The 25,640-nt window shown below is 31.3% G+C and overlaps 2 protein-coding genes across 2 annotated transcripts; both read left to right on the top strand.

The window, feature by feature from the left end:
* Positions 1-6,262: 6,262 nt before the first annotated feature.
* On the top strand, positions 6,263-9,541 carry LOC11409496 (cytochrome b561 domain-containing protein At4g18260). Its single transcript, XM_003599741.4, has 4 exons — positions 6,263-6,806; positions 7,152-7,313; positions 8,200-8,348; positions 9,042-9,541. The coding sequence occupies exons 1-4, from the start codon at positions 6,654-6,656 to the stop codon at positions 9,328-9,330; spliced, it is 753 nt and encodes a 250-aa protein (XP_003599789.2). The 5' UTR covers positions 6,263-6,653; the 3' UTR covers positions 9,331-9,541.
* Positions 9,542-23,736: 14,195 nt separating this feature from the next.
* LOC112419984 (uncharacterized) lies at positions 23,737-24,997 on the top strand. The gene has a single exon (XM_024778438.2). The coding sequence runs from the start codon at positions 23,933-23,935 to the stop codon at positions 24,716-24,718; it is 786 nt and encodes a 261-aa protein (XP_024634206.1). The 5' UTR covers positions 23,737-23,932; the 3' UTR covers positions 24,719-24,997.
* The last annotated feature ends 643 nt before the right edge of the window (positions 24,998-25,640 follow it).

Here is a 25,640-nt window from a genome sequence, read left to right on the forward strand (position 1 = left end):
ATTGATGTGATTTTTGTCAAAGGGAATGATTATTAGTGGGGAATGTTGTTCATGAAGCACATGTGATATTTCAACAACCCCTTTATTGATTGATTTATTCCTATAATTTATGAATTCTATTATTTTTCGTTTTGATTCAAATTTCAATTTCAACAACCTGATTTAAGTAATTGTAAATATGATAGTTACTGCATGAGAAACGAGGCCAATAACAGGTTATATAATACAATGTTGACACTCCTCAACCTAACGATACATTTTTCTTCATAACAGATAAAACACTAAAGAGTTAACATCCAAAATGGATAATAATACCTCAAAAGATCGTGTAGCTTATATGAGATTGGAGCTGAACAACTTATAATTTCATTCCCTAGCTAATTAATAAGCCAAATGTAACTACTGAAAGAAAATAATTTTCAAATAAACAAATCATTGGAAAGGGGAGTAAATGTTCCAAAAAAAGGTAATAAACTACAATAATTGATTAGCTCATAAAGGAAAAAATAAGCATTGATGAATCACATGCAAAACATAGCTGTAGACTTCTCTATCACTCTAAAAGGACAATTTAGCAAATCAATATTCTCATCACGTAACAACAGTATCCAATTAAATTAATTTAAAACATGTTGTGGTATTTCACAAAGGAGGACCACTTAAATATATATATATATATATATATATAATATGCTTTTCTCAAAGCATTCTTGGATTCACTTATAAAGTAGGTTGTTTTTCTTTATTGGTCCCCTATACCTTATATATGGTTATGCCTCTGCCTAGTTAATTCTTGAATTTATTTTTGGAAAATATTTCACTATTTACTTTACTTTTAAGGCAATTTCACAGGTTATTGTTTTTTTCTTATCCCCTTGCATCTGGGTATGAAGTTATCAATGACCGTTTAACAACAACTAATCTCTTTCAAAAAAATTGCTGACACACATTATTGATTTTTTTTCTCTTAATCGAATTTTTTCTATACGAAAGAATCAGAGAATGAACCCAAATCATTTGCTTATAGAGATTAAATCTCTTACAACTTTGTTCAAAATATTGTTGGTTTTATTTATTTATTATTTTTATTCAATAGTGTAGTAATTAGACTCATACAATCTAAGTATAAGAAGTAAGAAATCCAGAGTTCCAATCCAAACCATTGTATATAAATATCATTGCGGTTATCATCTGAGTTTGGTTAAAATCAGAATTATATCACTACTAGAAAAAGTAAAATTAGCGAGAAAAATTAATGACGGAAAAAAATGAAATTCTTCATAAATTTCTTGATCGTAAAATTTAGGGACGGAATTAGAGATGAATTTTACATTTTCCCACATTAAATTTAGTTTTTTTAGTAGTGTACTTATAGGATAGGTACTATTTACTTATTCTATTATTATTAACTTATTATTATGGTTGGAGCACACAGAAAAGGAGGAAGTTAGAACAAAGCAGTGTCACATGTTGTGATAAATCTTAACCAAGTTATTCCTTACAAAGTTAATGGAAATAAAAATAGAAAATAAAAGAATGCCAAAAAAAGCTATTCACATGGAATCACCGTGAATAAAATATAATAATATTGTTGTATGTCGAAAACAAGCATTAAAAATGCACATGCACAAATAGTCAAATACTTAATGGTAGAAGTTAATCTCAAAGATGACGCCGGTTGCATGAAGCAATGAAAAGTAGTTTACATACGTGCATCACCTGTTTTATTTCTTTTTATTAATTTTAATTTAGGTTAATTTTTTAAAAAAATATTAATCAATGTGATAATTTTGAATGTTTTGATTGATCGTGTTTGCAAAGTTGTTTTGAACTGTCAAACCTCCACCACAAGTATGAAACTTACTGTTTTTTTTAAGAAGTTAAATTAATCTACCTAAATTGTTACCGAAGAGAATTGAACTTGAATTGAACCTAAAACGTTGAGGAGGAGCACACTCTAAGATCTGAAACCAACATCACCGGATCAACTGAAGGTCAAAAAAATGAAACTTTTACTATTCCTTATATGTTGATGATTTTGCTCTTTTTAATGTATTTAATTTATATTATAGAACAAATAGATCAATTATTCAATGAACATACATATTTTTTTTTTTATGTACATGTAATAAGTATAAACTTTTTTATTGGAGTTGGTTTGACACCATGAAGTGTATTCATCTTAACCTTTTAAATTTGATTCTATCTGGTTTTGTAAAAAAAAAAAAAAAAAAATTGATTCTATCTTGGGTCAATTTGAGTTGAATAGTTATTAAAAAAAGGAAAACGTTAAAGAGTGTCCTTGAGACATTGGTTAAGAGAACAAAAATAGAAATAATTTGTTGAAAAATGGTAAAAAATGTTGAATTCAACTTTTTAAAAGTTAAAAAATTGTAATTTCCAATACAAAACTGCTATTTTTAGTTTCCTTAACCATAAGATCGTTAAAAAAAATTCCTTTTTATATAGAAAATCATAATTATAAACATACTCACGTGATTGACAACTTTCTGTCGAGCAATCTTCTTTTTCCCCTTCGATAGTCTCCAGCATATCGAATTTATTCATGATTGATAAACAAATTCATGCACACTGAGTCACGGACTTGGTGTGGGCAATGTATTTTAATATTTGGAGTGTTTGTGATTTAAGCAATGTATTATTGAAACTCACATGGTAAATAGATAAACGAATACTCCCTCCGTCCCTCAATAGATGACCTAATTGACTCCGACATACGTATCAATGCATATGTTTTATCTTTGATATATTCAATTCTCTAAAAAAAAATTATGAAAATTTAATATTTTAAAAATATTCAACGAGACGAATCCAACAACATCTTACATAATATTATTTTTCTTTTTAAATTAGTAGAAAAATAAGATCAAAGTATATTAAGTCAATAATGTATATTATCAACTAGATCATCTATTGAGAAACGGGATAATATATATTGGCAGTCAGCTATACATCTTCCATATTTCAAACCGCCACTAAATGCAACGAATTAAATAAATCAATGGATAGTACCCTATACATTATCGATAAATTTTTTTATTTTTTTTATAAATAAAACAAAGTCATCATACACATGAATCATGATTGTATAAACTAATCCTTTTAAGTGATGGAGACTAGAGTTTGCATTTCCAACCAAATACGGTCATGGCACTAGCATCTACCATTAGCGTAATTAGACCATGCTAGTTATCTATTAGATATGATAATTGATTTGTTCGATAACAAAGCTTATAGATGATTCAGTTAAGATACTCATACAACTGTGATCCGGTACGGTGGAGGTGATGCTCCGATAAGGTTTTCGATGACGATCGACAATGTCAACAAAACAGATACGCGCTTCAAAGCTTAAGTCAGTGTTTGTTTGAGAGAGAGAGAGAGAGAGAGAGAGAGAGAGAGAGAGAGAGAGAGAGAGAGAGAGAGAGAGAGAGAGAGAGAGAGAGAGAGAGAGATGAGTGTGAAAAGTGTAGTTTTGAGACAATGTGATTGTGTCTCTGGCGTTGAGGGACCCTGATTCATAATGTATAGCGAGTTCAAAGTAATTGAAGTGAGTGTCTTTGGGAGGTGTTATGTTTGTTTGCTGATCGTGAGTTGATGGGCCGTTGTTGGATCGTTGATGGGTCATTTATTGAACCGTTGAGATCCTAAGGCCCGGTCCAAATCACTGCCCCAAATCCCTTATTATCTTTATAACGTAAGTAGCTTATAACATGTTTGACAATCAGCGGTCGACCTCGCTGATGGGAAGATGCTTTCTTGCCGGTCTTGTGTAACGAGGATTGTTATTGGTTTGCACATAAGTAGCAGTTGAAGAGTTATGAATAAGGGTTGATGATGCGCTTGGTGATGTTTGGATGCAGTTTCATTTTCAAAGTGCAATCACGAGTGTTGATTCTCACTCTTTCTCCTTCTTGCAGGTTTTGAGCCATTGATTGATTTTTTTTTTCCTGAGAAACTTTTAAATGCCGGGGTTCATCGGAGGTCTATTGCGCTTGCTCTTCTTGAGGGTTTTTCCATATCATTCCCACCAAAAGATATCTTTATTTCCCTATTTTGTCCATACCCCTTCAATGCTGGGACGTGATTCAGATTATGGAGTGGATTCCTCCCATTAGTATTCGTGAGGTAGCCAAGGGGTTTACTTGTTCCCCGATTGAGACAACGTCTTCATCAGTAGAGATCACTAACCTTGATAATTACCCCCCGTATATGGAGCCGAAGATGAGTATGAAGACTAACTTTGGTGGGTCATTTAGTAAGAGGGAGGTCGTCTGGTGGATGAAGGAGTCTTCTAGATTCCGTACTCACGGTTCTTTCTTTTGTTTTATGCAGCAAAGCTGACATGGAGCTGGTAGTACTGGCAAATTTGAACCTTCCTTTGACCTCGGTGTTTGTAGTTGGGTTGACCCAGACATTATGGATAAAAAGTTCGTCCTTTGTTATACCGACTTCTGTGAGTATGCCTACAGAGAGGTCAGAAGTCCCTCCCGATAATTGGGAAGTGTTGCCCCTTGGTCTGAACGATCAGATTTGTAGTCGATTTGAGAGATATGTGTTTCCTATGCACGGGATTTTGTTTAAGGAGATGCCCTTTTTTGACTTTGAGATGGCCGTGCTGTTTCCTACGAAGGAGTCTTCTGATTTGGGCATTTGTTAAGGTTATCTAGTTATGGTGTGAAGGCAGGATGATTGTAAGATCATAAGATCGTATGTGAGGTCTTTGAGGGACCCTGTTCCGTACTGTGATGAGCATAAAGTGCTTGGTGCAAGCACCTTTCGGGTCGTTGTAGTCGTTTGTTGGGCCTGAGTTGATAGGTTGCTGATTGACCGTTAATGAGTTATTTATTGAACCGTTTAGATATGAGGTCCGGTCTAGAACAATAATATAAGTGGTTATTAAAAATGATTGAATTATCTAAAATGTCTTTCATAGAAACATTTTTTTTAAAAAGCAAAAGTGGTTATTAAAAACATAAAATATAATTAATTGATTGATAATTTAAGAATGATATAATTAAACATAGTAGAACTAATTATTCATGCTTGTATGTTATTCTGTCCAAACATAAGATTCTTGTTGCCTATATTTGAAATAGTTGTAACTCTTTTGTTAGACAATTAACTCTTTCATTGTCTTATTGCAAGTTGTTTAACACAATTTTTTGAAAATGAATTAACCACACAAAGCAGCATGTAAGTATTATGCTTATGAAGTACCTGCCAAAAAGATATATGATTATGTAGTATAGACTTATGCCTAAACAAGAAAACGGTTATTATGTTTTTATTCAAAAGTTGAAAATCTCGAGGATCTTATTTCATTGACCCTTTTAATAATCATTATTTTTTTATGTATATTAAGCTATGAAGCACATATACTCATTAAAATAGGCATGACATGTGTTGTGTCCGACACCAACACTTATAATTACACTGAATTATATAATTTTTTTTAAATTATTAATTGTATCAACGTGTCTGTATCTATGTCGTGTCTGGTATCCATGTCCGTGCTTCATACATATTAAGCTTTAGTATTTGGTTGGTGAATGCGTCCATTGAATAATACAAGCACGATATAATAATGCGTATTCATCACTAGTGGGAAGCAAAAGATAATGTTGACCCTGTAAATCTACCACACAACTCACTTTGTGTTTCTCTGTGTATGTATAAATTTTAACTCTCCACGTTGAAATCTGACATACTTTAGCTCTGCAAGTCCACATTCTCCTCCATGAACACAAAAAGGCTTTTAAAGTGAACCCCACAAGTTTGAAATCTGATTTTATGCCATACCCCCACTTACATTTATTTATAAAATCTTCTAGACTATGTTTTAATTCCATCAATTTCCAAGAAAAAATACATCTATTTTAGCCTATTACACTTTTTTATTGCATATTTTAGACTATTACATTGAAAGTAGATTAAAAAGTGATTTTGTTTTCATGTCACAAAATAAATTCACGTCCCTTAAAAAAATAAATAAAAATAAAGACATGTCTAAATGTCAAACTAATTAATAAATAAATATATTTGAAGATTAACAAATCTATGAAATTTTACATTAAAGATGTGTTTGATGCCTATGATATGTCTATGCATGTCTTCCATCAACACGATACCGACTCATATAACTATACTTGATATCGAAGTGTTAGTGTCATCTTAATCTGTCTGTATTAGTGTGTCATTAACTAACAGCATATATTGTAAGATGTTTTTGTAATTTTGGATGATAGTGACCGACATATTCAAATACTCAAATGGCTGTTTACTCTTGAAAGAAACATAATTCTAAGCTGAAATATTTGTCCATAGGACTTGAAAGGGTAAATAAACTCTCTCATGAGCTTACTCTTACCTCATATTGATCTCATACTTTCTTGAACTTGTGACAACTATTTAGTTGCTCTCTCTGACAATAAAGATAAGAGTGCTCACTTCATAGTACAACCCTCTCACACACTGATATAACAAGAGAGAGAGAGAGAATGAGAGAGACAAAATGATAAGCCCCTTGAAGAGTACTTTATGGGAGGCACATTCAATACTTGAAATGCTCTAGTGTTGCAGCCTTAAATCTCCACCAGTATTAATTGGAGATTGAGTTGACCAAAGATCATATGAAAGACATGATGGGAATCCAGCAAACAAAGTTCATTTCATTCCTCTTTCAAGCATGTCTTGTTTTGTTCTTATTTCCACTTGTTAGTTCATCTCAAGAGCACCAAGAAATTTTAGGTGCTAATTCAACAAACAATGACAACCACATTAAGGTATCAAATTTGATTTTCATATTCTTCTTGCCTTAATCTTCAATATGGAAGATTTTCATATTTTTCTCATTAATATATAGCCAAGAGTTTGTTTTTTAGGTGTTGTCCGGGATTCGAACCTCAGACCTTACATATATTATGCATTACCTTTACTAACTGAGTTAAGCTTACCATGATAAGAGTTTGTCTTTTTAATATCATGGGACAAAGTTGAAATTCTTTTACTATTGTAAATTAATTATTAGTGTCACTTTAATTAATGATAAATTTTCCTTCCTCAATTTTTTTCATTAAAAAGTATTGTCTATGAAGCTAACATTTTTTTTTGTTGTATAATATATGAAGCTGAGTCCAAGACTTCAATTTGAAATTACATTACATGGCTTTCTCCTTTGGGCTTCAATGGGATTCTTGATGCCTATTGGTATACTTGCAATAAGATTATCAAATAGAGAGGAAAATCCAAGGTGGCTTAGAATTTTATTCTATGTTCATACAATTTTTCAGGCAAGTATATTTAAAGTCTATATATTACTTTATAATTCTTTATCAGATTTAAGAATTTATTTTGTATTCTGCTGGCTGCTATTGTTTTTACTAGACATCCAATTATATTTAAATATTTATAGTTCTATCTCCAAATTAATAATTTTTTAAAATAGTTCTATCAACTTTTAACTCTACCTATCTAAAGTGACAAGACAATTATAAACATTAGTGTTGAAATTTAATTAATACAAATTTCAAAGTTTAATGCATAAGTTTAAAAAATGTCATGCAATTAATAAAGAATCAGATCCATTCTATTACTTTGAGAAAGAAAAAAAATAAAGTTAGTGCAGAATAAACTAAAGGATAAAGTGTCTTAGATTAGATATTCTGTGGTCATTTTTTAACCTTTAATTGACCTATTTATGTAATAAAGCAGTGGTGAAAGTTTTGGTAGATGGTTGCTCTGACCCCATTTGGATCTATCAATATTTTATAAATACTTTATTAAAATCAGTTGTCACATTGGTTAACTTTTAATGATGGCATGAAAGGGAAATAAGATCATTAGAGTAGTAAGATTCCACATTTTTAGCTAATTCATCCTAAAGCTTGTTAGTTACTAATTAGATCATGTAATGGTGATTACCTCCTTTTTTACAAAGACTATAATTGATACTTTGAGGACAAGAAAGACATTTTATTAAATAATAATCTTTTTTATGATAATATGAAGGTTTTCTTCATCTCATTTTTGAAGTACAGCCTGTGAAGACAGGGAGAAAATTATTCTGATGATTGTATTATTGTTGATAATTGAATGTAATCATATATGTCATTTTCGTATCAGATCGTTCAGTGTTGCATAGAGAATAACTGACTTTTTGAGTTTGTGTTAAAACAGGTGATTGCTGTACTTCTTGCAACAGCAGGAGCAATCATGTCAATAAAAAATTTCAACAACCTCTTCAACAATAATCATCAAAGATTAGGGGTTGCACTTTATGGTGTTATCTGGCTGCAAGTCCTAGTTGGTATCTTTCGACCACAAAGGTAAAACATTTGAATTCCCTTTTGTTGAGAAATGCTCAATGTATCAGAGCCTTCTTTAAGATCTATTGGATCACCTGCTATCGGACCATTTACCATTTATGTTCATGAAACCAAACTCAATAGTACCGGTCGTGAGAAAGTGTGTTAAGGAGTCCTACAATTGGAGACAATGCTCATATCAGAAGTCGGTTTTGTGAGGTCGTGTTAGACCCATCCACGATTTCTAAAACTGACCTACATGTGTTTATCGATTGAAATAATCTTTCATCAGCCTTTACTTATCTATCGTCTTAACTCCGGACTATATCATAGTCCCTTCCTCTGAGATCGAACGATTAAGACAACAAATAAAACATAATTTTGGTCGTTAGGACGATTATGTGACCTAAATCCCAATCTTATACCATTAAAATCACCCTTTGTTGCCATTTAGACCATTAAAAATCACATGAAGAGTACACTCCTCTACTTAGAAAAGTATAAATATTACACTTCATTTGAACATAGTCAAACTGCTTATGCATATTTTTTTCTCCGTCTTTTGATTCTCAATATCATTAACATATAGTTTTGAATCCCAACATTCTATTATCGAACAATATAATCTTAAATTTAAAAATTTACAACGAAGTTTTAAAGTCGACAAAAAAGATATTCGAAAGTCGAAACTCATCTTTATTTACCTGTTCACAGGGGATCCAAAAGAAGAAGTGTGTGGTTCTTTGCACACTGGATACTTGGAACTGCAGTAACATTCTTGGGTGTTCTAAATGTATATATTGGTTTAGCAGCTTACCATGAAAAAACATCAAAAGGCATAAGAATTTGGAATATACTTTTCACTATTCAGATATCATTGATTGTATTTTTCTACCTATTTCAAGAAAAATGGGTCTACATACAAAAACAAAGAGTCAATTTGAGTAATGAACAAAGTCTTCCAAATGAAAAAGAGATGGTATTGAAGGCTGGAACTTGTTAAGGAGCAATGAACCAATGCCTTACCATAGTTTGATCCAAATTTCTACATGGTATATACAAGTGATTTGTAACACATATATAGAGTACTAGTGGATGTGAATTTTTGATTTAAGTGAGATAAGAAATAATTCCTATTGTTTTTTATCAGGAAAGGTACATTCAGAGAATATTGCAAGTTAAATTTGGTGACTTGAATATTTTATTTTGGTTTAGATTCAAATTCAAGAATTTAATATATTAATTCATGGAGATAAAAAAATTATATATACAATACGTATATAGTTAGTTGCATTGGCACTAATGATTATTTTACTACCCTTGATATTGAAGACATGTGTGGTTGATACTATTGTGTTTTTGGACTCTTAAAGTCTAAAACCTGAGTTGATATGATGTTGAAGGTCTCACATTGGATCAAAAGTCTAAAACCTGAGTTAATATGGTGTTGAAAGTCTCACATTGGATCAAATATGACATGAAAATGTATTTATATATATGTGGGAGCAATCCCTCACTTTACAAGTCGATTTTATAGAGTAAGTTATACTCAAGCCAAATTATATTATATTATCAAACCATGTCCAATACCCGTTCTAACCCCCGCTATCACTCAGGTCACACTATAAATGTCCAGCCTTAGGTGTAAGTAGATATGTTGATAAGTCTAAATTAAATGAGAGTCTAAAAATGTGCTTATAAACTGATTTTGTAGGGTCGAGTCTAATCTAAATATTAAGATTCAAAGGAGATGAAAGAATATAAGGAGCACCCCAAACCAAGTAGCTTTTCATTGAAATCAATCTTTTACTTAAAACAATGATGTCTATCTAATTTTCTAATTGCTATGAATCAGCCACTCTTAACATTCATGAGGTCAGAGTCTATAATATATAAAAATGAGTCAGGTTTAGTTTGGCTTGCTGCTCATGAAATATGCTTCAATCTAGTTCCTAACTAATGAAGCTTAAACTAGGGTGGCAAAATGGATGGATTGGATGGATATGGATTTGGATCCTAATGGATGGACCAAAAAAATCAATTAGTCCATTAAAATCCACCAATTTTTTTTTGAAAAAAAAAAAAACCATCCAATCCATCCATTAGGTTTTATGTCTATCCAATCCATCCATTATTAAATTTAAATGGATGGATTATCCATCCGATCCGTTTAATAAAATGTATTATTTATTTTTTAATTTTTTTTAACATAATTCTTTAGTTAATTAATTGGTTTTACTTAATTATTTTGTTAATAAATTGGTGCAGAAAGTAATGACATTCAGAATTCCTTTTTAATTAAGCCTAATGCTTATTTTTGTATAAGCCCAAAACATATTTTTTTTAAAGTCCAAAGCTGAAAATAAAATAAATAAATAAAAGGTGGTGGTGCACCGGCGTTGACTACCGGACACCACCGTTGACCGGTGGTCCCCTGCGACCGACATGGCGGAGGACGGCAGCGACATTGCCGGAAATCCAGATTTATCGGCAGAGCTCCGACAAGATCACGGTGGTGTACGGTGGCTGTCCGGCGGAGCTCCGGTGGCCATGGATGTTGACATTCTGTTGACCTTTTTTTTTTAATGGGCAAATTTTTTTTAATTGAATGGGCTGATTCTTATGGGCCAAACATTTGAGGAAAGAATAAGTGTGTGTTTGGTATGGCGGTGGCGATAATTGATTTTGATAGAACGGAGTTTGAAAGAATTGATTTTGGTTAAAAGTGAGTTGGGTGTGAATTGATTTATGTTTGGATACGCTTATTAAAAGTGATTTTTATGAGTTGATATTGTTTGGATAGTTTGAATAAAAATTGATTTTGAATGCGTAATGACGAAATTACTCTTTTAATTGTGTTTAAAATTAAATATCTCATTCTTAATTTAGATAATCATTTGAATTTATCTAAAATCATAAATGAATTTTTATTGGTTCACAAATTTATTTTAAAACAATGTCAGTTTATGAGAGTCTTTTTAAAAAAAAATAAAAAATCATTTGACATATTTTTAAAGAAAAACGTTATTCTGATTATAAAAAAACTCGATTAAGCTAATGGGCTGGGTTAGGTAAGAAAATATAACATGTCAAATTAATGCTTCATCTCTAACCTAAATAATGAAATATGGCTGCAGCCTAAAACATGAAACAGGGGTTACATATAATCAAAATTACATAACTGCACATGACTATGAAAGGGGTAAAACTGGTAAATCAAGTTGGTTTGTTGCAGAATTGATTACATCAAACGCTGAAGCTTGAAATTCCTGCTTCTCTCAAACCCGCGTTTAGCTTAGAAAAGTGAAATATTAGAATTGCTTTTTGTTTTGTCCAAACATCATTGAAAAAGGTAAACTCCGTTTGGCAATTCAAACTGGCTTTTGGATGGCAAAAACGCCATACCAAACAGGCACTAAAATTATTTCTTTTTAGGCCCCTATAATTAAAAATATTGCTTGTTTTTATTTATTAACAAAATTAATTTAAATCATGTTTAAAATAATTTTATATCTAATGGATTACTATTAATATTTTAGGTGATCCAATGGATTTTTAAAATAAGGTGGATGGATTGGATGTATCCATAATTTTAAATGGATGAATTAAATCCAATCCATTAACTATTTTTTTTATTTGGTGGATGGATTGGATGGATATGGATTTGATGGATCCTTTTGCCACCCCTAGCTTAAACATAGTAAGTGTAGTGTTTATAAATTTTAATGATGAATGTGGTAAAAAAAAAAAAATTATTGATGAAAATGATTCTTTCCACCGGATCTTGCACACTCAACCAAATCAGCTTCACTTGGTTCTATATCTGCTTATTGCACATTTACATTCTATCCTTTGGTGCATGAGGAATTACAAGTACAACTATTTGATTATGAATTTCTACATAGAGGAAAAGAAGGAACCCTTAAGCTTAAAATTCACCAAGATGTGTTCTTTAATGAATTTCATTATAGAGGATTTCTCTACATTAATTTAGTTTTATATCATTTGAACTGTGTGGAATCCTTCTTGATTTTAGCACCCCCACCCCTTCAATACCTTATCACAAATCAAAGTACCAAGTACCAACCATTACAAACTCAAAGACGATCCTCCCATGTGGCATTTATATTCAAATATTGTAGGTTTTGAAGTTTAAGAAATATAATTAAAGTTTGCATTTATTTTATTTCATTTTTCTATGACATTGGAGTCCATTTTGTTTATAGCACATGTTTTGTTGTACAATATATTCACATATATGCTAACTATGTTTACTATTGACTAAGCATTTCATTTTACACATCAAGAAAATAAAAGGGCCTTTAATTTCATTTCAAGTAATGAAATTATTAATATTGTTAGGTAGTATTGACATATGTAGAACTTAAGAGAGAGAATATTGTTAGGTAAGTATTGACAAATCTAAACTTGAAGAGAGAATATAGTAAGCTTTGGCTGATCCATTATTAATATTTATCTCTCTTTCCTGCTCTGATCCTTAATATAAGAGAAGATTCTTTTTTAGATTTATTAAATAAATAATGTATTGAATTTACATTCTAGTCCAAATACATTAATTATTTAATCAATCTAATTTTTTTTATTTTTTTTTATATTTAGGACAGGAGGGAGTATTTCCCTTCTTATCGGTAGAAGATCCATATTTGCCTTTCAAAAAAGAAAAACAATTATGTTTCTATTTGCTATTCTCCTTTTCAAAATTACTCATTCTCTTAATTCTGCGTGAGTTAACTCACGTTCGACATTTTTCAACGTGAATTAACTCACACCGACACTTTTAAGATTGACTCAATCACTTTTTTAGTCACTTTAACCGATCTTAAAAGTGCTAGCATGAATTAACTTATTATAAAAAAAAAAATGCCGAACGTGAGTTAAATCACATTAAATTAAGGAAATGAGTAATTCTCAAAGGAAGAAGAACAATAATCTTTCCCTTGTTTTATTTTTGTAAGGGTCTACTATTATGTTTGTATCACAACCTAGGTTGATGGAAATGGAAAGGGCATTTCAATGGACCTCATGTCATATCGACCAAACTTTCTTCCTTCCTCTACATATATCACCTCTCTACACAACTTTTTAATAATCAGCAAATAATCCAAGTGAAATTACTACGTATATTCTCTCTATCTCAAGCAAGCTCCATGGCCAATAATTACCCCATTGATCAGATCAACGCCTTATATAAGATGGGGAAGATAAACTCCCTCTTTGGATTGGCAACATGTCTTTTCTTGATGCAAATCTCAGTTTTTTCATCATCAGAATCAAATTGTCTTCCCAAATCAAACATTTTCATGTTCACAGGTTGGTCATGCTGTTGTTTCGATTTGACCGCCACCCTCGCGATGTGCCTCATGTCAACCTTCTTCATCCACGAAGAAAACCAGATAAGCAGGTTCGCCTTACGCCTCGGTATGCTGTTATGTGGTGCTGGATTTGTCTCCGGCTGCTTCTTCTTCCTCATTGCGCTTTGCAATGTCATTCTTATCAAACTTGGCTATGGTTTTCGTATCTTGTTTCTTGCAGTTCCACTTGTTCGGGTCATTACTGTTTCCCTTTTCAAGTACGTAAGGGTCTACTATTATGTTTGTATCGCAACCTAGGTTGATGCAATTGGATTCCCCGCGTCGGTTTCCTATTAAGTGACACAGTTAACTCTCTTACACATGTCAATGTATATTTTTTATCTATATTATCTTTAATTATCTATTAGAATAAATTATGAAAATTTAATATTTTGAAAACATTCATCGTGACAAATCCAACATTTATATAATATTATTTATCGTTGTATATTATTAGAACGCATGTTAGATAAGTAGTACACATTATCAAATAAAGTCATCTCGGGGCAGAGGGAGTAATAGTTTAAGTTTATGTTGAATATAGTGTGTGCCTAAGTCATTCCCCATGTCCCTAGCTAGATAGGTTTATTACTACTCCATCCGTTTTAAAATGAATGTCGTTTTAGTCAATTGCACATAAAATAAGGAATGTAATGAAATAATCATTAGACATAACAATTTTACTAATTTGCCCAAGAAAAGACAAACTTAAAGTTGCATTGAAAATTATGCGAGAGAAAAGTTGGAGTATCTATTGAAGGTAAAGTTGGGAGAAAAAAAATTAAAGTTGTATTGGAAATGTAAAGTGACATTTATTTGAAAACAATTTTTTTTTTGCTAAACTCACACTCATTATGAAACGGAGGTACATCCTCTCACCCACCATTGGGTGACAAAGCAAGACAGACTCTAACCATTGGAAACCAAAGCATCTCCAATTGCATTGCATTGCCTTCCTTGAAAATGTGAGAGCAATCAAGGTTGTTAAAATCGGGATTTTGCTTCAGGTTGAAAGAGATGACCAAAATCGACAATTGTAAAATCTTAACTAAAATCGAAGTATTTTACTCAACTACTTTTATAGAATCATTAGAAGAAATTGTAAAATTATAATAAAAATCCATGGATTTTACCAAAAAAATAATACTAAATATATGTTATAAATGGTATATAGTCATAAATGACTTAGTTTATAAGAAATCGTGAAATCGAAGTTAAAATCGACGAATTTTTCCTATTTTAAGTAAGTTCACAATTCTTAGTTTACATACATCTTTACACTTTCCGATGTAAGAAGATTCTACATCATCCCATATTCCACACTTCAACCAACCATGTCGTAACATGTGGTTGTTGTCTGCGTGAAGGAGGAACAATGAAACTTTCACATCTTTCAACTCTGATGCTCGTCTTTTCCTGTCGAAACTAACAAAATTTGGCCCGACCAAGTGAACCACATGAAAGCGATAAAACTCTCGAATAAAGCATATATTCAAGAAATAGACGCTACATCGTCATACAATATTCAAATTCAACATGCTTGCATAAAAATCTCAACAGTCGCAGCATATATATAAACCATGTAATTCAAGCATACATGCCATGATATCAAAAATACACAATCATGAAAGTTCTCCAAGTCCCGACAAAATGGGAAATCTTCAAACATGAATAAAATCCAAACAGATAATCTAGGAAATCTAACAGACACCTAGATCAGAGTCTATCCTAGACTCTACAACACCGATACCGGAGATAGCTCCCGATATCCGACCAAGCATCAAGCAACTCACCGAAGCAACTAATCCTGCACAACGTCTACCCATCCATACAGACAGGTAGGCGGGCAAAACCACTACGGTAAGTATTACATCATCATAATCCACATAGCAGTTAAACATGAATAAATCAATTCAAATATCATTTACTTAATCAAATAATAATAATAATATCCATATATATACTCATACCATAATTCTAATATCTTACATTAAGCAATCACCAATCACATGTATCATGAACAATCATCAATCACATTTATCATGAACAATCATCAATCACATTTCACCAATAAGACTCATGTCATGATATGCACCTAGTTCGATATATGCATGTGGTACGAAATCACTTCAAGGTCGTCACCTATATCTAGACCACCAAAGGTCTCTGCAAGGCCGGAGCCCACAATCTAAATCACTAATGGATCTCTGCAAGGCCAAAGCCCACAAACTAGATCACCAAATGATCTCTGCAAGGCTGAAGCCCACAAACTAGATCACTAATGGATCTCTCCAAGACCGAAGCCCAATGATGCAACAAAAACATCATATAAAATCTCAACACGACTATGATGCATGGACATGTAGCAAAGACTTGATAATGCGACATCAACTCAAAATTTTCACAACAATATAGAGGACAACTTCCAAATATATTGATCATCTCCACAACAATTGCATTACCAAGTGTTTACGTCCACACAACGATCAAGTCATAACTCAAATAAGATTCATTATCACATCATCAACACAATCATCAATAATCAACAATATCATTCAACAGCAACTACCTCATATAGTCTTACCACTTCAAGTATTTCTCACATTCTAAGTAAGAGGACATACCATATCTTATGACAAATATCATATCCAACATATAACCATTCATTCACACATCTCCATTTAGTCATACAAGGCTAGTCACTAAAGATCATAAGATAATTGGCTTAAAAGAACCATTTCCAATAAAACCGTATCAAGTGGCAAACGACCAACTTTGATAACTCTCAAGTAAGGTAACATAATCAAGTTTGAAAACTAATAAATCGATCTTAATCAATCATGTAGTCATGAGTTTAAGCCACTTACAAACTATTAGACATTAGATCAAAGTTCCATCAAGGTTCATTTAAGAAAATCCTAAGTTTGTTCCATAATTACTTAATTCAATGTAAAGCAACGCAAGAACACATTAGACCCTTTATACAAAGTTATTTCTTTCATAAAAACACCTCTAGATGATTAGGATAAAGTCCCTACACTTAGAAATAACTTTGAAAACAATTTGGTTGAAGAAAAATGCATTTTAAAAGTTTCTAGTCAGGCAAAATCGTAGCTCGATTTTTCCCCATCGTAGTACGATTTTTTTCGAGCTGAAACACCCCAAAATCTGGTCAAAATCGTAGTCCGATTTCTGCCTGACAGACAACATCAGATTTTCCAATTTTCACGTTTTCGCGCGTAAAATCCAAACCGTTAACCCGTTTTTGATGCCGTTTTCGCCTACACGCTCCTAACTCTTAGCTCTATCATAATCTACAGAAAAATTCAAGTTTCAACTACCCAAAAATCAATTTTCAAAACCTCACATAATCACTTATTTGCAAAACGTTTAGACACTGACTTTTCAAGCGAAAATCTCGTTTTCTCCCAAACGACTCGACTAACGCAACCTCAACATGAAAACAGAAATTCTACTAGGTCTAGCTCACACAACAACATCAAAAATTCAGTCAACAACCCCATTTCATTTTGGTTCTTCACATGAGCAACTTAACATCAACTTCACCAATCCAAACAATAACTCCACAAAATGGAATATCCATGGAACAATCAACAACAACAACATATCCAATTCAACAAAAACTTCATTAAACATGAATTCAACCATAAATCAACAACAACTTAGCACAATTCATCAATTTAAGCACAATTCACAATATACCCATTTATACATACCATGAACATGCAATTTCACCAACAACAATTCAATTATCACCAATTTCATGTACTCAAACATATCATCATAATTAGAGCACGAATTTTAACATTTATGAACAATTAATCACTTACTCAATTAAGCACTTAGGCCCCGTTTGGATAAACAGCTTATATAGGTGCTTATACCATTAGGGCTTATAACATTAGAGCTTACATCATAAGCTCTTATACTTGATAAGTTATTTATGTTTGGATATGTACACTAAAAAGTACTTACATAAATTAAAGTGTTTGGATGTGACATTACATAAGCAATTATCGAAATTTAAAATATTTTTAATTTAACAAAAAAATCAAAGAATCGAACCACAATTATAAAAAAAATTTTGATAAAATTAATCAAGATGTAAAAAACAACATTATAATATATTAATTATAATTATATATATATATATATATATATATATATATATATATATATATATATATATAGTATAATCAATATTCGTTCTTAAAAAAATATCAATATTCATATAAGACAAAATTAACATTCGAGGTGTAAATAAATAGTCTAAACATCATCATACACAAGTATAATAATATATGATAAGCTTTCTTTTAAAAAAAAGTATAATAATATAAATATAAACTTGAGAAATTATAATTGTAAATGAAACACCCCGTTCCCAAAATCAATAAATATTGCATCAGAGTAATAACCCAAACGGGCATGTCACACTACATTTTCAAAATTTCTTAAATAGAATATAAAACTATTTAATGAACAACCAACTTTAATCATTTCATCAAAACTTTGAACAACAAAGTGTTCCACCGCTTTGAACGATAAGGCGTTCCAGGGCCAGAGCCCTCCCGCTTTTGTGCTTATGCAACTGACTCCACTTGTGTATATCTACATACAACTTGACAATGCATATATGTACATATGACTTACAACTCCGCTAATTAAACACCATGTATGATTTAATTAATGTAACACACATCACCGACATCAACAGGTCATTATAATCAATTCAGTTATTCCAGAAAAATGCACGATTAATCATAATCATGCTTGAACATCAATATCATTCAACATTATACAATTAAATACAATGAGCTCTGAAAACTGGGCAACTCGCTATGGCGAGCACAAGAAAAAGGCTACTCGCCGTGGCGAACTCAAAACAGATGCTCTCGGGAGTTTTGACATTTTTCTCACTAAATCTTCATTTTTTAAGTTCCCTATTCATCTTTTTAATCTGAAAATTGTCCCAGACCTCTCTAAAATCATTTATGCACTTAAAACTATCCATATTACGGCTTATAACAACACTTCAAAAATCATGATCTCTCAGGTACATACTTGCCATGGCGAGTGGTTCTGCTCGCGAGGCGAGCCATGAAGTTGCTCACTCGCGAGGCGGGAAAGTCTACTCGCCTAGGCGAGCGATGAATATCAGCACGACCAGAAGACAGGTTTTTCCCCAAAAATCCAATTTTCTCACTTTCACTCCCCAAATTGGTTTACAGATGTGAAATAACTTGTTGTATGCACTCATAACCTATTTCTAACATCAGAACAACAATTCCTACACTCAATTCACCCAAAAACCTAGAATTCAACATAAACCCCAAAATTCCCAATTCTCACATAAACCTGTTAAAATCAAAATCAGAATTTATCAACTACACTATTGAAGCAAACCTCACCCTTACCTTAGTTTTGCAGAAAGAAATGCACATCAATTGATTCTCTTGGCTCTACTTGCTCTTCTCTCCCTTTTCTCCCAAAAGCTTGGTTTCACGTAAAAACAGTTCTGACTTTTCTTTTCTTAACTCCCCAAAATATAACTCCCCTTATTTCATTTACTCCCCCTTAATTCTAATAAATCCTAATTAACTCCCCAAACTCCAAAATAATATTAATTTCCCACTTATTCTAATTATTATTAAATAAACTATAAAATAAAATAATGCACACCACATAAATCACAAAAATTATTTAAAATCACATAAAAGACTCTAAATAAATCAAAAATAAATAAAATAACGACTAGGGCGTTACAGTAAACTTATCATATATATAGATATTAATGTACAGTTTGTTACCAAAAAAAGACAAGTTAAGTTTTTTTTTTTTTATTCAGTTTCATTTTGTTACGTAACAAAAAAAATAATAAAAATCTTTCTTAAAAAAATCTTAGTTACGTGTGTTACTTTAGTAAGATAAGTATATAACAATTTTGTTACTCATGCACAACCAAAGATAACTAACATAATAATTAAATTTTTTTTTTCTAAAAACAAAAAAATAAAATTTAAATATATGTTTTGAAAAAGTGGATCCAGAGAGAATCGAATGAGGTTACATAAATTCATAAGCTCCTTGTTAAGCCGGAGGGTAAGCTGAAAATTTAGGCTTATTAAAATATGGCATAAGCAGTTTATGAAACGATGATAAGTTATTTTTATTTATTTACCCAAACACCTTTAAAAAGGCTTATGGGAGTAGATAAGCCCACATAAGCTCAAAATAAGCCAATCCAAACGGGGCCTTAATCATACAACAATGAAAAATTACACTAAAATGATTATGATGAATTCTAACCCCTTATCTTAGTTAGGTCAATTCCCTAGCCCAAGCTTCAATTAAGCTCCTAGGTTCTCTCCTCTTCTTAAATCTTCAAGCTCCTCTTCTCTCTAACCCTTTTCCTCTTTTCTCCCACTTTCTCTCTCTACCTCTCTCAAAATATCTATGTAAAAGAAAGTGTGAAGGAAATTTCCTCTAAGACAAGGCTTATATAGGATATCCCTCTAATGGGCCTAATCCTAAAGCTTAGTGGACTTAGGCCCCGTTTGGATTGGCTTATTTTGAGCTTATGTGGGTTTATCTACTCGCATAAGCCTTTTTGAAGGTGTTTGGGTAAATAAACAAAAACAGCTTATCATAGTTTCATAAGCTGCTTATGCCATATTTTAATAAGCCTAAATTTTCAGCTTACCTTCCGGCTTAACAAGGAGCTTATGAATTTTTGTAACCTCCTTCGATTCTCTCTCGATCCACTTTTTCAAAACATATATTTTAATTATAATTTTTTTTGAAGGAATATTTTAATTATAATTTTAGTTATCTTTTGCGGTACATGAGTAACAAAATTGCTATATACTTATCTTACTAAAGTAACACACCTAACTAAGATTTTTTTTTTGTTACGTAACAAAATGAAACTGAATAAAAAAAACAAACTTAACTTATCTTTTTTTTTTTTTTTTTTTTTTATAACAAACTGTACACTAATATATATATATATATATATATATATATATATATATATATATATATATATATATATATATATATATGATAAGTTTATTTTGTTAATTTTGTCTTATATGAATATTGATATTTTTTTTAAGGATAAATATTGATTATATATATATATATATATATATATATAATTGTAATTAATATATTATAATAATGTTTTTTTACGTTTTGATTAATTTCATAAAAAAAAATCTTGATAATTGTGGTTCAATTCTTTGATTTTTTTGTTTAATTAAAAATATTTAAAATTTCGATAATTGCTTATATAATGTCACATCCAAACACTTCAATTTATGTAAGTACTTTTTAGTGTACATATCCAAACATAAATAGCTTATCAAGTATAAGAGCTTATGATGTAAGCTCTAATGTTATAAGCTCTAATGCTATAAGCATCTATATAAGCTGTTTATCCAAACGGGGCCTTAACCCACTCCAACTCAATTCTAAAATGTTTCTACACTCTAAACAGTAAAACACTAACAACGGTCACTTAACGGTAAAATACTAATAACTAATCACTACGTTAGTAACTTAGAAAAAATAACGGTCCTCACTAACCACTAAAAGTAAGTCTCATAAAAAATTACTAATTTACTCTTACACCGAAAATGACCAAAATACCCCTTAGTCCAAAATGACTAAATTACCCTTCTAATACGAAAACCCATGAAAATGCATTCAATGATAATTAATCACACACAAGCACAAATAAACGCATATTAAAACAATTAAAAAATAAATCTAGCGAAAATCAGGCTGTTACAATCGTCGGTTTCAAGGTTTTCCCCGGTTTTACTCCGGTTTACCGGTTCCTTTTCCGGTTTTCAAACAGAGCGGTTATAAGGGTAGATCGGACCGAATACAACTTCGGTTCCCGGTTCAACCGATCAGACCGGTGGAAACTATCAGCTCTAATTAAGGATGATAAATTTGCTCATCTAGTTTGTTACACATTTTAAATGATAAAGGAGAAAAAAATCAAATATATATTCATATTGTGTTTTGTTATATTTTTTTAATATTTAAATTCATTCTTATGTATTTGTTACATGTGTTATTTGTATTAAAAATTAAGGGCAATTTTGAAAAGAGAAAAAGCTAGCCCAAAAGAGTTAAAATGAGTTTTTTTGTTTTTATATATAGTATAGATATATAAAGAAAATAACCTGTTTCAGCTCTTTTGGAATATCTTTTTCTCTTTCCAAAAATGTTCTCAATTTTGAATAAAAATAACACATGTAACAAATATATAAGAATAAATTTAAATATTAACAAACACGATATGAACATTTATATGTCTGATTTTTTTTCCTTTATCATTTAAAAAGTGTAACATATTAGATGAGTATATTTATACTTATTTTTTCATTATCCCAATTATACCTTTAAATAATTTTTTCTATAATAAAGGTCGACGTTGCTGTCATTAAAAAAAAGAATTTAGATTTTTTTTTTGTTATATTGTTGGCCTCTTTGAAATAAATAATTATGATTAATTTGATTTGTTATACCTTGAAAACAACAAACATTTATAAATATTCACAATAAAAAAGAGCAAAATAAAAAGAACGGAAAGACGGACACGTAAGTGTCCATCTTTCCGCTAGTCACTTATAAATATGCACAATCAGTTATGAAATATTATTTAAATGTTAAAAACTTATAATTAATTATTACATAATTTTTTTATGTATTTTATTATAATATTCACAATCAATTCGAAAGAAATAGTCAAAAGTGATTTTAAGAACTACCAAGTAGATTGGTAATTTATTTTAGTCTACGCTTTACTTTCATAAACTATAATTTTTTTTGACAAAACTTTCATAAACTATAATTATATAAAATAAAATTGGTTTTTAAAGAAAATATGGCACGGTCCAGTCAAATTTAGGTTGTGACTATAGAAATCCCCCTTTATCGTGTTAGTTTTTTAAACGTGTTAGTTTTTTCTTGTTTAAGTGAATTGAAAAAACCTGAAGAAAACAAAAATCATTTTTTTATTTCGTTTTGTATTTTCTTTTTTTTCTTTATTCTTTTGGGTATATTGTTATTTGTGTGTTATGGTTGCAGAGAATGGTTAATTTTGAGTTCTTATAAGAGGTTAGTGTATGAGGATTATGAAATACATATTAGTGATTTTAATCGCATTCCTTTTTGCATTGTGACTATATATTCTTCAAATTGTTAAATTCTTTATAACTAATTATTTTTCATTTTGGAACTAGAGTATAGTTATGCAATTTCTAGCATCAAATTGTTATAAAATAATCATTACTTCAACTTTTGAAGCTTCAAACATGTCATTACCGGTTGCTTTTTGTTTTAACGATCAAAGCCATAAAAACATGCATCAGTAGCAAGGCCTAATCATTTGCACTCTTTTATGTCCTTTAATATGCATTGAACTTAATATTCTTATGCTACAAAACAATTATCTTTTGCACATTGCCACACACTACACTCCATAACTCTTTGTCAATCCTCTGTCTCTTCCATATTTTCCATACACAATTTCTATGATTGACTCTTCGATGAAGGTAATAATCCACGTCAAGTTGGACGAAGTTAATGTTTGAAGTTACACGGCATTTTTCTTTTAGTGGATAAAAAAGCAATAACAATAACAATAACAATAAATAAGTGATATGGGTCAAATAAGTCACAATCATTTGTTTATATAGTAATATAGATCAAATAAGTCCCTTTAAATTTCTGATAAGAGCCAAATAAGTCATAATCTGGATTATCTGCTTTTTGTAACGGATAATTTATTTATTTTAAATATTTCTAGTTTCTAGAAAAAGAAAAAGCTAAGAATATTCTCAATAACATTTTCTCTGTAGTACATATGGTTTGCTAGTCACGTTATCAATTTCCAACCTTTTCAACGTGGCCACCTTTGTTGACAAAACTGGATATTCTAATTTAAATATTACATATTATAGGAATTTCCGTACCATTACCCTTGTTAAGAATCATTGGTTTCACACCAATATTATTCAAATGTTATACTAACTTCAATACCATTAGCATTTGTTAAGAACTAGTTGTTTTCACACCCTCAAAAAATTCATCAACAAATCAATATATATAAATAGAGTTGATCTAATTATCAGAACAAAATCTCAAATTCCAACCCTAAAGTTTCACTAGCCAGGTTCAAGTTGTACTCATGTGATGGAGAAACAACTTAAGGTGAAGATATTACCCGAAACAGCTCCAAATCTCGCTTCGAAATTTCAAAATTTTCAATTTATCTCGACAATGGATCACAAATCCAGCCAAGGAAATGCAAAAAAATGGGTAAGGCGTCATGATTGGAAGGCCGTTTCTTGCCCAACCAGCCCAACAATATCGATGAATCGAAATGGGGACGAACTTTTCCCACCGTCCATTATGAAATTTCGAAACTATCCATTCAGTCCAATAATGGATCATAAATCCAGATCACAGAATTCAACTAAGTGGATTAGGCCTCATAGTTGGAAGGGGTCAGTTTCTTGCCCAAGCAGTCCAATGGTATCCATGATTGCAAACGCGGACGAGCTTTCCCCGCCTTCCACATTTTTAAGAAACCAGGCAAATTTTCATAACCGTAGTTCAGGACGGTTATCCAAAAATGCAGCTTCCGATGGCACAAAAGTTGTGCATTTCGCGGATGCAAACATCCGAAATCTTGTTGCGGCTATGGAAAACTCCTCTCTTCCGAGTGAAACTAGAAAGCCCATTTATAATGGTAGTAAATGTACAAAGACTGATTCGGAACCCACTTCACCAAAAATATCGTGCATGGGAGAGATCAAGCTTAAGAAGAGAAAGAAGATAGAAAAAGCAAAAGACAGAGAAGAAAAGAAGCATGTGACTATGTTTCAAAGGTTGTTCAACTTTTTGAAGCCAAAATCTGAGGTGAGGAGGAAATCAAATGCTTCTGCGCCTCAAGACAATCAAGTATGCCCCCTATGATGATCAAATTATGAAGCAAGTAATGAAAGGATTCTGGTTTAAAATATTCCCAAATTAATACTGTCAAAAATATTCTCTCCAATCCATTGATATAGGTTTGATGTATAAATCATGCATTATTAGTTTATTTTTTTAAAGAAATATGTTCACCTCTAAAAAAAATATTCATTTTGTATCATATATTTACTGTAAAATTATGCAACATATACTTCCCTCTATTTGAAAAATAGAGAGGATCCAACTATTAGTAATAAGAAGATTCCATAGTTCTTGATCTAACCCAGTGATGTATGATCTTTTTGAGGAGTCATCACAATGATAAGATTGAATAAAAGATAGTAAATTGATACAATGATGTGTAATATTTATAGAGTTGGTTTGAGTAATTAATGTCTTAACTAACTCTCTAACCAACTTTATCGATCACTCTAACTAACTATACCGTAATAGTCCCCCTCGATCTCAAAATGGAAAATCACTTCGAATACAATGAAAATACAATTGAAAATGCATATTGCAGTAACTTGGGGAATATGGTTGTGGGGGAGGGGTAAACTAGTAAAAATAGGAAATGATAATGAAGCCCAACAAACACTAATGAGGCCTAAACCCAAATCTTATGGAAAATCGCTGAGTACCCGTTGTGTTTGGCTGAGAAAAACAAGTAATTTACCAATATAACCTCAATCGGTAGTTAACTACGGAGGAATTTGTAACCGGCGACAGTTAACTGCCGAAGGACATTTTCACCTTTTACTTGTGTTTCTCAGCCAAACACAATGTGTATACAGCATTTTTCAATCTTTTGTAACTGATGTTCTGATATTTAGGTTCGACTTCCAGAAAACGCGTTTGTCGAAATCCTGTTATTTAAAATGCACTAATTCAAAATACACTTTTTCAAAAAGCAATTTTTTTTTAC

Source organism: Medicago truncatula, chromosome 3, assembly GCF_003473485.1.
Source record: "Medicago truncatula cultivar Jemalong A17 chromosome 3, MtrunA17r5.0-ANR, whole genome shotgun sequence".
Lineage (NCBI taxonomy): Eukaryota > Viridiplantae > Streptophyta > Magnoliopsida > Fabales > Fabaceae > Medicago > Medicago truncatula.

What these genes read in the sequence shown, in the direction of transcription:
- LOC11409496 (XM_003599741.4), top strand. Translation starts at nt 6,654, where the DNA reads ATGAAAGACATGATGGGAATCCAGCAAACAAAGTTCATTTCATTCCTC. An exon ending in ATGTTCATACAATTTTTCAG is followed by an intron (nt 7,314 to 8,199) that starts GCAAGTATATTT and finishes GTGTTAAAACAG; the next exon opens with GTGATTGCTGTACTTCTTGC. An exon ending in GGTATCTTTCGACCACAAAG is followed by an intron (nt 8,349 to 9,041) that starts GTAAAACATTTG and finishes ACCTGTTCACAG; the next exon opens with GGGATCCAAAAGAAGAAGTG.
- LOC112419984 (XM_024778438.2), top strand. Translation starts at nt 23,933, where the DNA reads ATGGAGAAACAACTTAAGGTGAAGATATTACCCGAAACAGCTCCAAAT.